Genomic DNA, 14,923 nt, shown 5'->3' on the forward strand with positions numbered 1-14,923 from the left:
TTTCTTGGTTCGAAGATCATTCATAGAGAAGCCAAACGGATCAAATTCCACTGAACAAATATTATCAATTATAAACTTTTGAATGGAAATGTGATTTTTGATAATATTTGGAGTAACAAGAACATTTTTTAGGAGAAGGGGACAATGTGAGCTACGAATGGAAGTATGACCAGTATGAGTTATAGGAATAGAGGCACCATTACCAACTAAAATTTGAGGAAAAGATGCTGGGACAGGAGAAGAAGAAAAAAGATGCTGACGAGGGCGGACTGATCCCAAGTTGGTGCGTTAGGGAGAGATGCTGGAGCATGTAGCGAGGAATGCGTGAACTAAGCAAAGGTCGTGTGCGCTTGAGGAGAGAATGATGGATGTGGACCGAGAATGCCAGGGTACTAGGAGGAGAGCGCCACTGGTTTTTCCATGCATGAATCACCATAGTCCAAGGGTTGTAAAAATGTGCCAAACCTAATGATGAGTTGGTGAAATTCTGGTTGCGGCCACTTCCTCACTCGGTGTGACCACCATGACCATGGCCCTTGTTGCGACCACCACGACCATGGCCGTTAAAGTTACCACGGGCACCACGAACATTAGTATTTCTATGATCTATTGTGGAGGTGGTAGTCGAAACAAGAGCAGTGATAGGGGTAGTGCTCTTGGCGGCATTGTTGCGTCGCGTTTCCTCGAGGAGGAGCAAGGAACACACACGAATGAAGGTGGGAAAAGGTGATTGCATAGTTAGCAAAGTAGCCATAGTTGCGAAGTGGTCGTTGAGGCCCCGAAGCATTGTGAGGACTAATATTTCATCAGAGACAGGCTGGCCGACGTCACCGAGAGCATCTGCCACAGTCTTGAGCTTATGACAATACTCAGTAATTGTTATATCTCCCTGGTTGATATTGCGAAACTTGGCCTCGAGGAAGACAGCGCGGCTTTTCTTGTTATCGCGAGACATATTTTCAATGTTCGTCCAAATGTCATATGTTGTAGCGTTGGGGCTCATTACCAAGTCAAGGATCTCCATTGATATAAAGCCGTATATCCATGAAAGAACAATATAATCATACTGCACCACTTGGAATCATCGTGACTAAGATTGGTACCGTCGACGTGGGCGGAGAGTCCGTATTTCCCAAGTATCACAAGAAAAAGAGTACGAGACTTGGAGTAGTTGGATGACTAGAGGTCTAATGTGATGGGTACATGAGTATTGATGCTAACCATGTTAATGGCCTGAGAGGAAGGCGAGATGAGAGAAAAAACTAGAATAGTATATGTGACGGTGGTGCTTGAGCTAGCCATGGCAATATGTGGACATGAACTAGAAAAGACTTGCTCTGATACCATGAAAGATAATTGAACCCCACACCAAATATACTTGTGTTTGTATATCCTTTTATTGTACATAAATACAACAGTTTGAATGTAACTGAAAACATAAGAGAGGGCTATAAACGTGGCAAGAGGTTATAAACGTGCATGAAATGGTGATAAATGAGTCAATGGTGATCACGCGAACATATAATTATATTTAACAAATTGCATGGCATCCTGAAAATGTGCCGCTGGAGATTAGTGTTCATCATTCCACAAGATGTCATTTCTGAAATTCCATATGGACCAGTAGTTATTATTTGAGATTTTAAGAAACCACTCACTTTGATAAAACAAAAAAGAGATACTAGTATGTATTATATAATTTTTTTAAAATATTTTTAATAAAATATATGAAAAACATAACCCTCAATCATTGTTGTAACTCTAGGGCAAGAAGTGTGAAAACACACCAACGAACAAATGGTTTATTAGTAATTGGGCCTTCATTAGAACTTTTCACAAGTAGTGAGAGTTTGAATCATAGATAATCACAAGTGACGACAATATTTCTCTGAGTATGAGTGTGCGGGTCCCGCTCCTACTTGTTCCGCTTAGGTTTGTTCACGTCTCTGTATTTCTCATCAGTGTGAAAACAATCATCACTACTTTTGGTGGAGGTAGTATAAATAATAATAATAATAATAATAATAATAATAATAATAATAATAATAATAACTATGCAGTTTCCCAACTTAACATCGGAGTTTTTAAAATTTTGTGAGTAGTTTTGAGGCAATATCATATATAAAATAATATAATTAAATAATTCCTACTATAGAAACTATTTTATACCTTGGATTTCAAGGGTCTTATGAACATTTATTACATAAATAATTAGGTGTAATTAATATTATAAGTAATATAAATAAAAACTTAAATTTTATTAAAAAAAGTGGAAATTGCCAAAAACCCCTAAGTTTGCAATATTGCCAAAAAAACACCCCCTTAATTTGGCAATCCCTAAAAACCCCTTACTTTTAAACTCAATATTTTCCAAACCCCCAAAGCATGTAACGGTGGTTCACAGAGTGATTTTTAAATTTTATGGATGAAATTGCCCTTGCATGGGAAGTCATGGCTCTGTAATCATTTCGGCGGTTTGAGAGGAAGTGGGGAATTTTTCTTAGGGTAATCCCGGGAGACGACTTTACTAAAGTCGTATACTTGTTTTTTCTCAACTAGCCTCTTCAGCTTTTCCCTTTTCGAAGTTGTCTCTACTAGCACATCCTCTGTAATTTTAGTTTTTCCCTTTCCACCGATGTCTCGAAGGAGAAGTCCCGCGCAAGTATTCGGCATTTCATCAATTTGCAATCTAAGGTATTGAAGAAGTTGTGATTGTGATTTTATGTTAACTATTCTGGTACAAAGAAAGATTTTTCAGTTTTGTTTTGTGATTATGTTTTTATTAGAAGATATTGAAGTCTGCAGGGGGATTTTTCGGCTAGGGTTTTGTTAGTCTGCAGGGAAAATTCTCGGCTAGGGTTTTGTTTTGTTTTACATTTTCGTCTGTGTATACGATCGAAATAGTTTTTCGATTGTTATGATTTGTGTAATGTTTAATGTTAATAAAGTACGCTTCCCCTATCATTTGATATGGTTGCAGTTTTACAAATGATCTTTCTGTTTAAAAAATGAGTTTTAGTTTAAAAACGAATGTCTCCGTTTAAATATTATGGTTACTGTTTAAGAAACTAGATCACTGTTATAATGTTATATCTATGTTTAATAACTTAGACTTCCGTTTAAAATCTTATATTTTTGCTTAAAAATTTATGAATACTGCTGAATATGTTGTTATTGTCTCAGGCTTGTTATTATAGCGTTCAACTTAGTTAATGGAACATACTACTTGACACCAATAGTGGATACCTTGGCTGAATTGATAGTTCATATGACCCCTCGACACTGGAAGATCATCCGAATGACACCGTTTACAACATTTACTGAGCTGGAAGCTGTATTCTAAGAGAGGGCTCTTCTTGATTCTCTATTGCAAAGGTATGATGGCCGCACCAATAAATTCAGGATCGGAGAAAGCATGCTGAGTTTTGAGCCTGAAGATGTGGCCCTCGTTCTTGGTCTGCATTGCGATGGAGACGCAGTCGTGTTTCAGAAGAAGAAAACACACTCAGCTTTCGAAGAGTGGTATTTATCAAAACCTACGAGAGACACAGAGACTCCATCAAGAGAACTCTTAAACAACTTGTTCGACAAAGGGGAGAAGAAGGAAATTTTGTCAAACTCCTGATGGTGTACCTTATGGGTATAATCCTCTTCCCAAATACCTCATGCTCGGTTCCGAACTGGATTTTTGATTATGTCGATGATCTACCTGGCATGGGCGATATGCATGGCACAGGCGTTGCACAAGTGGCTTATGGAGGATATTCCACAAGAAGCCGCTCGAGTGCAAGCTAGATGAGGGGAGAAGAAGACTAACACATAGTATATTAAGGGTTGCTTGGTAGCGCTTAACATCTGGTTTTACAAGTTGACCAAAACTGGAAAGAAAGGTTTTACAAGTTGACCAAAACTGGAAAGAAAGTCTATTTCGGCAAGACCCCAAGGATGCTCTGCTATGGTGAAAATAGTTACCGAAAATAAGCGACGATAGAAACCAGTTTGTCATCTCTCGAAGGAAAAGAGGTAATAAATTAGGAACAATGTGTTTAACAATAGTCGTTAATGTTTAAATATAGTATTTAGCTTTTAACTGTGTTTATTTTCTGTTTAAAAGTATTCTTTAAAGTTTAAACATTTTGTTTTCTGTTTAAGTACATGTGATACCATTTAAATATATAAGTTAAATGATTTCGCTGAGATTGTTTGATTTACAAATGTTAATTTCTTGAGCTGGTCCCGGCGAATGCTGATGAAGATATATTTGTTCGGGCCAACTGCCAGGTGGATGCTATTGCTCTGGAACCACTTGCTTGAAGGCAAGATGAGAGGCCAACCTCTTCCGTACGCACTCGACGCCGTTCTCCTACTTCCAGCTTAAGACGCGCACGTATTCCTCGACGCCGAAGAAGCCCTCCCCTACCCTGCCGATTGCAACACCCCCCTCCCGACCACGACAATGACAGTCTCCCCAACCGTGGTAGTCCCCTAACGGCACTAGGCGACGATGTCACTGCAACTTTTTTACAGGCGTGCCAGATATTGATGACCAAGTTCCCTCAGCTTGTCACTCCGGTTGAGGCATTGGAAGGACGGTCACAATCGACTGCGCCGTCCCTCCAAACAAATGAAGCACCGGGATGGACGAGGCGTCGGAATTTGACAATGAGGACTTCATCGGGATGGCCATTCCAAGACGACCACGTTTAAAGAGATTTGCAAAAAAGAGGAAAACAGTAATGCCTCTGTATCCACCACCGGCTTATGATGAAACAATAGCAGCACCATAGGCGGCTGATGCTGTTATTAAGTCTGTCACAATTGATGACATGCCCGTTACGATAGAGAAGATCGTAGATGATGTTGGTATTGCCATGGTTGATAATATTGTTGACTCTGTTGTCAACGAAATCCCCATCACGGTGGAATCGGTGGCCGACAGTGCGGCATCGAAGGTAGACACAATCCCTGAAAAACGAGAACCAACTAAGGGTGTGTCTCCCGTTGATGATGTTGCCGTGGCCGCAGTTGAGAAGATCATTGACTCTGTTATCAACGAAATCATAGTCACGGTGGAACCAGCGGCCGACAGTGCCACATCGAAGGCAGACACAATCCCACAACAATAAGAACCATGTAAGGATATGTCTCCGGTTGATGCTGTCGTCGTTCCTGCATCGAAGGAAGATGTTGTTAGTGCTGAACACCGACAACCGTCAACAACAATGTCGCATGATGATCCCAAAATAGCTGTTGACGAGGGGCAAGGGAAGTTCGGAAAGACTTTATTCCGAAGAAGAAAAAATACATTGGACAATCGCGCCTCAACAAATTCGAGCGGGAGTTGATAAGGATATTCCTCAACTGCTGTATGGACAAGTAAGTTTGAAGTTTTTATGTTATTATTTAAATTTATATGTTAAGCTTTAATTTATGTATTATCGTTTAAATATTTACAATATCATTTAAATATTTGCGATAGTATTTAAATATTTACAATATCGTTTGATTATATCTGTTACCGTTTAACCGCAGGACTGTCGTATGGATGAATGACTCTCTCAGCACCACACAGTCCAAACTATTCACGCTGGTTCGGGGGAAGGAGATGGTCTCAGACGATGTGATGGACGCTTTCGTATGCATAATACAAAAGTCGCTGAGCAGAGTACCATATCCTTATAAGAAGCCCACCTCCATCATATGACCACTAGCGCTGTTTATGTCAAAGTAGGACGACGCGGCTGACACGACTTTCGCTATGATCGGAGATGCCACGCGAAAGCTACATGATGTTGACATTGTCATCCTCCCTATAATTATGAATGACTACTTCCATGTCGTGGCCCTTAATAATAACAAACAAGAATACATGCATTATTCTTCATGCCAAAGTGAGGAGTACGATAAAGACGCGTTAGAAATGGTAAGTTCTTTGATAAATAGTGTTTGATTAATAGTGTTTGGTAAATAATTGGTATTCTAATCTCAAATTGTATACCTTGATAGCGGAGGCTATTCAACACATATATCGATATGGAGTTCGGCGAGACGGTGACCACAAAATACCCATTAGTTCATGACATTGAAACCCCACGACAAAAAAAAGGAAGTGTCGACTGGGCCGTCTATATCATGCGGTTTATTGAGCAATTACTCGACGATGAAAAGCTACGGCTACCACAAACAGACGTCCCTTATATAAGATTAAAGTATGTTGCTCGCATACTTAAGGAAAAGAGCGCAGCCGGCATCACTGAGAAAGGGGGGTCTTCTTCGACTGCGGGGAAATAGAATTGACATGATATTGTTTGTTTTTAAATGTAAAACAATTTTGTCGTAACAAATTTAAATTCAATTAATTGTTTTCGAAGAACATGATAAATTTTTCAATGTAAATTTACTAGTCTGTATACTTATATACTTGACTTTATTTTTTTAACTTTCAATTTTATTGTTTAAATATCAGTATTTACGTTTAAAATAAAGTAGACTCTGTTTAAACAAACAATGTAGGATAATAAATTAAAATAAAATAGTCTCTTTTTAAACAGACAATGTCTCCATTTAAATATATGTGTTACCTGTTAAGAATAAGAGTTTCTCTGTTTAAATATCAAAAGTTGGCACTCAATTAAGTTTGTTTCTTTTTAAAATTTTGTTTATTTACAATGCCTAGTCGGCAACAATTTCATTGCAAGATCCACGATTGTGACCGGAGCCGTGGCAGCGGCTGCAATGTAACTCGCGACCCTCAAACACTTGCAACTCGATCCATTTTCATCTAGGATGCCCAGGTTGCCTTCTCGTCACAGGCGGTCGCAAACGTAGTTCACGATTTTCATCCGTAGGCTTGTTATCGTCGGATATGGGGAATATAGCTTCCTTATACGCCAGTTTGTAATTGTCGACGGTGAAGTAGCCGCTAATAAATCGATGAACGTTAGTGTCTTTTTGCATTATTGCAGCGCAAGCGTGTTTGCACGGGATACCATAAACTTGGTACATGCGATATGAGCAAGTTCTGATGGCAAGATCTACAGAGTTGGTGCACTGGTCAATCACTTCATAACGATTATCGACACAACGACCAAAAAGAAGATTTCGGCTATCCTCAACAAGTATTTCTACCTTCGAATGTATGTCCGGGCATAAGTAGGTCTCTTATTTGTTCGCTTTCTCACGATGGTTGTATAACATGGCATGAACTTGAATCTGTACAACGTAGAATACAAATCTCAAATAAGGTTAAGCAAAGACATTGATAGTTAAATAGAAACATATTTCTTTAAACCGTAGGATAATAGGTTATATGATGAGGCAGACAGTTAAATACAGAAAATGATATTTGAACAATGCTGAAATGTTTTAATGGATAAGACCAATTCTTAAGTGTAAATAAAATCAATATTCGAATACCTTATGGAGTCGACCATTTTCGTCACCGGTAAATACCGAGCTTCTTTGATCCAAGCATTGAACGACTTCCCGACATTTGAATACATCTCACCCCAACGTTCACCTCTGAATAAATAATTCGACCAATGTGACATATCCGATTTATTAATCAACCAGTGATGGGCTTCGGGTGATGTGGCCTGCAGTTCATTCACGGTATCATCGAATTCTTTAGCTGTGGATACCTACACAATACGAAAGTATATAGACCAGTACTCCTCCCTCAATGTCTTCCTAAGTTTGACGTTGGCTTTCATAAAATTAGCTTCTAAGTGTCGAAGATAGTATGCATGTAAAGAAGAAGGAAAGACTCTCGCAATAGCGTTCACAAGGCCCTTAGATCTGTCCGACACGAATGTAATTATCTCATGATAATCTCCTTCATTGTATAAAGCATCACTTAACTTGGAAATGAACCAAGTCCAATTGGCATCGGTCTTGTTGTCGACAATACCAAAGGCAACGTGAAAAAAACCATTGTTTCCATTTTTGCCTGTGGCACCCAATAGAGTACCCGATACTTTCCAAGGAGGTGGGTACCATTGAGAAACAACAACAGTCTGCAAGCCCTATTGAATCCCACAATACACGCTCTGAAAGAAAAAGAATGCACATTTAAAATACTCACCGTCTCTTTCCATAATCACAATGCTGCCAGGGTTTGTCTCAACAACCTTATCCACGTATCAAAGCAACAAATCGTAGTTGGAGATGTCACTACCGTCAAGGACCACCCTGGCATGCTCTTTCCCCAACCAAGCCTGCTGCTTGTATGGAATGTGGACACCATGTTCCCGCAACATTTCTTTCTGAATGTCGATGCCTTTGTACAATGGTCGGTCCTTGAGCTTTTGAATCATTCGTGCGCTTACCCAATTTTGGGACTCTTTCGGATGTGACGCCGATCCTATTCCACAACCGTAAGTGTGTGACGGGTTGATTGTCTTAATTCTAAAAGTATTTGTATTATATTCTTTCAAGGCATGAAGGCGCCATTGACAACCATCGGCAGCGCATTCGACAGTCACCCGGTGTTTTTTGTTCTTTATGAATTTGAAGTCAAAATTCGGTTTGATTGCAAAATTCGAATGATCTTTCATTGTTCGATATCCAATTACAACACTTCAGAATGATCTAACAAGGAAGGAAGGTATCCCACATCGTCAGGGTCGCCATGGGGTGGAGCGGGAGCGCTCGCAAAATCCAAATTCCTGCCAACACTTCAGTTTAAATGAAAAAGATCAATTTTTTAAGCAGAGACATAAAGTGTTTAAATGATAAATTAAAAATATAATCATTAATTCAAATATTTAAATAGTCACAAAATTAATTAAATGAAGAAGACAATAATTAAATGGAAACGTAATATATTTAAACATAGACTTGCACAGTTAAAAAATAATAAACTTATACAACTAGATAAACATAAAAGAGAAGAATCTTACAGCGAGAAAAACTCGTTTTCAGTAGGATTCGACAATGGCGCATCGTTTGCCTCGACAATAAGATCGATTATAGCGCATTTGAAGATGGAGTACACGTGACACATCAACTGGAAGTCAACATCATTTTTTATTAGATAAACAATTTTATATCCATCGGGTGTGATAAACTTCATCCTGACACGGGAAACATAGAGACCCCATTGCTCACATATCTCAGCTAACATCGATTCCCAAGAAGTCAGTGCCGTGAACATTAGCACTCGTCCCTCACTGTCGTATCTAGCAATACCACAAAAACTCTCCATAATAAACCGGCAGAACTCAAATCGAACAAAGCAAATGAGGAGAAGAAGAAGAAGAAAAAGAAGAAGAAGACGAAGAAGAAGAAGAAAAAAAGAAGAAGAAGAAGATGTAAAGAGTCTTCTAAACTTTGTTTCACAAAAAACAAGCAGAAAGGCAAACAAAAAAAGTGCACAATTGTATGCATAAAGGTTAGACATGATGTGATTGGGCGGTATTTTTTCCTCCATCGAAAGGGCAAAAAAAAAAAAAAGAATTTCATAACATGGACCCACTTGAAGTGACCGATAAGGGGTAATCCCTAGAGACAATCATTACTGACGCCGGTTATACTTTCTTTTCTTTTTCCGCCTCTTCAACTTTTCTTTTCGGCTAGGCATCCTTATCTCGAAGTTTTTCTTCGCTTTCCACCATTGTCTCCAAGAAAAATTCTCGCTCAAGTATTCGGAATTTCATCAGTTTGCAATGTGAGGTATTGAGCCGAGGTGGACGGCGTTGAAGAAGTTGTGTTTATGGTTTTTTTATAAACGATTATGTTAGAAAAAGAGATTTTTTTTGGTTAAGAGTTGTGATTCTGTTTTTATTGGATGATATTGAAGTCTGCGGGGAGATTTATCCGATAGGGTTTTGTTTTTATTTTCATTTTCGTTTAGGGTTTTGTACACGATCGAAAGAGATTTTTTGATTGTTATGATGTGTAATGTTTACAATGAAGTTTTCCCCTTTACGTTAATATGGTTATAGTTTTAATAATGGGATTTTATTTAAGAGTTGTTGTTTATGTTTAAATATTTATTTTTCCGTTTAAAATTTAGGTCACCGTTTAAACATATTACTTGCCGTTTAAACATATCACTTAATGCCAGCCCAACCCACTCACGAATTCCTCAGCGCCGGAGGAACGCCGTCCTACCTCGCCCGGCTGAAAAGATTAATATGTAATTATGTAAATCAGAATTATCGTGTAAATAACATTGTATCTCATTTAAATATAATTGATTTTGTTTAAATATCATTTTCATTGTTCAATTTCTAAGTTTCTCTGTTTAAACAACATTGTCTCCATGTTTAAATATCATTGTCTCTGTTTAAATACTAAGCATTTTTTTTTAACTTTTTGTTTATTTACAATGTCGTTTTTGTTTCTCAAAATGTTTAAGTAAAATGTTAAGAGAGAATGTCCCTGTTTAAATATCAAAAGTTGACACTCAAAACGTTAAGTTGACACTTAAACGTTAAGACAAATATTTAAACAAAGACAGAATAAATTAAACGGAGAAGACAATGTTTAAATTTAAACGTAATATATTTAAACATAGACTTGCACGGTTAAACAATAATTAACTTATACAACTTGATAAACATAAAAGAGAATAACTTCACAACGAAAGGAACTCGTTTTCAGTAGGATTCGACAATGGCACATCGTTTGTCTCGACAACAAGATCGACTACAGCGCATTTGAAAATGGAGTATACGTGACACATCCGCTGGAAGTCAATTTCATTTTTTATTGAACAAACCGTTTTATATTCATCGGATGTGATCAACTTCACCCTGACACGGGAAACATCGAGACCCTATCCCTCACATATCTCAGCTAACACCGATTCCCAAGAAGTCAGCGCCGTCAACATTAACACTCGAATCGAAGAAATTTTCACCTTATCAGGAAACTGGTAGAACTCAAATCGAACAAACCAAATGAGGAGAAGAAGAAGAAGAAGAAGTGATGAGCCTTCTAAACTTTATTTGACAAAAAACAAGCAGAAAGGTAAAAAAAAAAATACAAAATTATATGTATAAAGGTCAGACATGATCTGATTGGGCGGTTTTTTCCCCACAATTTTCAAGGGCAAAAATGAAATTTCATAACATTGACCCATTTGAAGTGAACGGTATGGGCTAAAAGAAAACTTAAACAATAACGGAAGGGTTGTCCGGGTTTGCTAAAGTTGGAGGGGCTGTTTAGGAATATTTGAAATTCACGAGGAGTAAACAGTAATTTTCCAAAAAAGGGAAAATTACTGTTCACCCCTCGTAATTTTCAAAACTTCCCAAAAACCCCTCCTACTTTTTACACACCCCGGACAACCCTTCCGTTAGTGTTTAACTTCCCCTTTACCCCCTACTATTCACTTCAAATGGGTCCATGTTGTGAAATCCCATTTTTGGCCTTGAAAATGGTGGGAAAGGAAAGCGCAAATCACATCGTATTCAACCTTTTCAAGGGCTTTCCGCTTGGTTTCGATAGACAATGCCTAGGAGTTGCATTACATCTTGTTGTTCTCCTCATTTCTCCTCATTTGAGTTGTTCGACTTCGATTCGCCGGTTTTCGTAATACTGGGTGAGAATCTCTTCGTTGCTATCAGTTTGACCATTCCATGAGTGTTTATTATGGCAGCTCATTTGTGGTAGTCTGGGTGAAGTTTATCATACCCGAAATATATAAATCGGTTTCTCCAACAGAAAATGAAGTTGATTTCCATCGGATTGGTCAAGTGCACTTCATCTTCAAATGAGTTGTAGTCGATTTTATTGTCGAGGCAGAGCATGTGCCATTGTCGTCTCCGTTTGAAAACGAGTTCATTTCGTTGTAAAGTTCTTCTCGTTTATGGTTATCTATTTGTATATTTTAAATAATGTTTAACTATTTTCTATTATCCGTTTAAATATATTACTAATATGTTTAATAATTGTCATATCCGTTTAATACTTGTCATCTCCGTTTAACATTATCTTTACATGTATAACTATTCATATTAACGTGTAAATTCTCAAAGTCTCTGCGTAAATCGGTGATCTTTTTCGTTTGATCTGAATTGTTGGCAGGTGACACGTGGCAGGTGGCAAGGTTATGATATCCCATGCATAAGAATTAATGACGATATTAATTCTTATGCACGGTAACATAAATATCCGAACACCCGTTCGTTGTCATCAGTCAATGTCGGTCCACTGTGCGTTTAACTTTTTTCTCGGATATGAAGAGTCAGCCTGCTTGTGGACTTCACACCATAAATAACCAGGAAGAACCCTTCCCATGGACAACCACTCGTCGTCGTCCTCATCATCCTCCTCCTCCTCTTCCTCCTCTTCCCATGGACAACCACTCTATCTGAAAGGATGTTTCGTGAACCTCCTTCCTTATCTTGAGAATCAATCAGCCGTAATCACGCAACAAGTTAAACTATCTTTTCCTGCCCAAGCCGAAATGCTCGCATAATTGCCTGAATGCAGAGGATTCTCCAGCGGTGGATGACGGGCAAGCAATTAAGCGAGCATTTCGACTTGGGTAAGAAAAGAAAGTTTTCACGTATTGCGTGATTGCGGAGGATTCTCTAGAGGAGGGAGATCAGGAAACATCCTTTAAGACGGGGTTGATATTTATCACTTGAGACTTTTTGTTACCGTTTAAGAACATTACGTCAGTGTACAACTATTACGTTCTGTGTTTAACTATCAGGATCTTCGCTTAAGTCCGACCATGACACATTGATTAATAGTCATTTTCATGAATGTGTTTGTTTAACCTTTTTTTAATGTTGTACGTTGTGCAGGTTCAAGTTGATGCGCATGTTATGCAACCGCTGTGAGCATTCGAATGTACTGGACACTTGTTTCGATTATACGAGGGTCGAGTCGTGAGTGTCCAAAGTTCGAGAGGGACGTTGTAAATGTTGTAAATGTTTTATAAATAAAAGCGAAACAAGCTTATTTGAATGTGAACTTACGAAATTTAAACGAGACCTAGTAAAAACAATGTGGGAAACAAAAAGAACGTCATTGTAAACAATAGAAAACGTTAAACAATACTCAAGTTACTCTTTAAACAATGACAACGGTGTTTAAGAAAATACGTAAAGATGTTTAAACAGTGACCCAGGAGGTACCCATCTTCAACGCGATGTCAGTGAAAGCATTCAATTTAAACAATAACATATATTTTAAACAATTAAATCACTATATTTAAACGTTTTACGTATTATTTACATGGTATAGACTTTATTTAAACCGGTAATCGTTATATTAAACACTATATATATCTGTTTAAATATAAAAAGCTTGACATTTAAACAGATACTCATGTCGAACGATGACAATATGTCTTCATCGCGACAGTGACATATATTTTTCCTTTTTTGCCCTTGGGATGGAGGAAAAATACCGCCCAATCACATCACGTCTAGTCTAACCTCTATGCACTTTTTGTCTTCATCGCGTGATAGATATATATATATATATACGTCACTTTTTTTGTTTTGCCTATCCGACTGCTGTTTGTTGTTTACATCTTCTTTTTCTTCTTCTTCTTCTTCTTCTTCTTCTTCGGCTCATTTTTGTTCTTCATTTCATTTGGTTTGTACGATTTGGTTTTCGGAAGATATATTATAGAGAGTTTTTGTGGTATTGCTAAATTCAACGGGGAGGGAAGAGTGTTAATGTTCACTGACTCGAGACTTCTTGGGAGTTGGTGTTAGATGAGATATGTGAGCGATGGGGTCTCAAGTTTCTCTTGTCGTGGTTAAGTTCATCACACCGATGGATATAAAATGGTTTGCCCAATAGAAAAGCGATGTTGACTTCCAGATGGATGTGTCACGTGCACTCCATCTTCAAATGTGTCGTAGTTGATCTTGTTGTCGAGATAGAAAATGTGCCATTGCCGAATCCTAATGAAAACGAGTTTTACTCGTTGTAAGTTCCTTTTTCTTTTAATTGTTCCAGTTGTCTAGGGTCATTAGTGTTTAAATATGTCCGTCACTGGTTAACATCTTGTACTAGTCATTTACGTTATTAGTTAACTGCTTAAGTATTTAATTTTAACGCTTAAATATTGTCATTATCACTTAAACATTATATTCTCCGCTTAACATATTGATCTTTTCATTTGATGAAGTGTTGGCGGGGAATTGGATTCCGTGAGTGCTCCCGTTCATCCCATCGGTGACCGACGTGTGGGATGTCTTCCTTCCTCAGCGGATCATTACGAAGTCTGCTCATTGGATATTGACAACAGTTTGACGGTGTCGAACATTTCGAGGATGCACTTCGAAATCATGCAATCAAAAAGGAATTTTGACTTCAAATTCATAAAGAACGAAAAACATCGAGTGATCGTGGAATGCGCTACCGATGGTTTGTCGTTGGCGCCTTCACTGCATCAAAAGAGTATAACAAAAATACTTTCGTGAATCAAGATCAATCAACCCGTCACACACTTGCGTGTGGTGGCATAGGTTGACGTCACATCCGAAAGCGTCCCAAAAATTGGTTAGCGATTTCGAGTGATTCGAAGCTCGAGCGACCGTCCCTTATGCATAAGGCCATCGACATTCGTAAAGGGCATGTTGCGGGAACATGGTGTCCACATACCGTACTAGCAGTGCTTGGTTGGGAAAAAGAGCATGCCGGGTGGTCCTCGGCGGTGACATCTCCGGCCTGTTGTTGCTTTGGTATGTGGATAAAAGTGGTGAGAGACAAATCCAGCAGTGTTGCGATCGTGGAAAGAGATGATGATCGTTTTAAGCGTGTATTCTTTTTCTTTCGGTAGCATGTGTATGCAGGATTCAAGAGGGCATATCCGGGCTGCTTTGTCGGCTACGATGGTACCCACCTCCTTGGAAAATATCGGGGGCTACACTATTGGGTGCCACGGGGCAGATGGAAACAATGGTTTTCGTCGCCTTGCATATTCGACAGAGGACCGATGCGATTGGAC

At 38.5% G+C, this 14,923-nt stretch overlaps 1 protein-coding gene across 1 annotated transcript; it reads right to left on the bottom strand.

The window, feature by feature from the left end:
* Nucleotides 1-505: 505 nt before the first annotated feature.
* LOC120270236 lies at nucleotides 506-1,024 on the bottom strand. The gene has a single exon (XM_039277260.1). It carries the CDS (start codon nucleotides 1,022-1,024, stop codon nucleotides 506-508), a length of 519 nt encoding a protein of 172 aa, XP_039133194.1.
* Between the last annotated feature and the right edge of the window lie 13,899 nt (nucleotides 1,025-14,923).

Source organism: Dioscorea cayenensis, chromosome 10 (genome assembly GCF_009730915.1).
Source record: "Dioscorea cayenensis subsp. rotundata cultivar TDr96_F1 chromosome 10, TDr96_F1_v2_PseudoChromosome.rev07_lg8_w22 25.fasta, whole genome shotgun sequence".
NCBI classification, from domain to species: domain Eukaryota; kingdom Viridiplantae; phylum Streptophyta; class Magnoliopsida; order Dioscoreales; family Dioscoreaceae; genus Dioscorea; species Dioscorea cayenensis.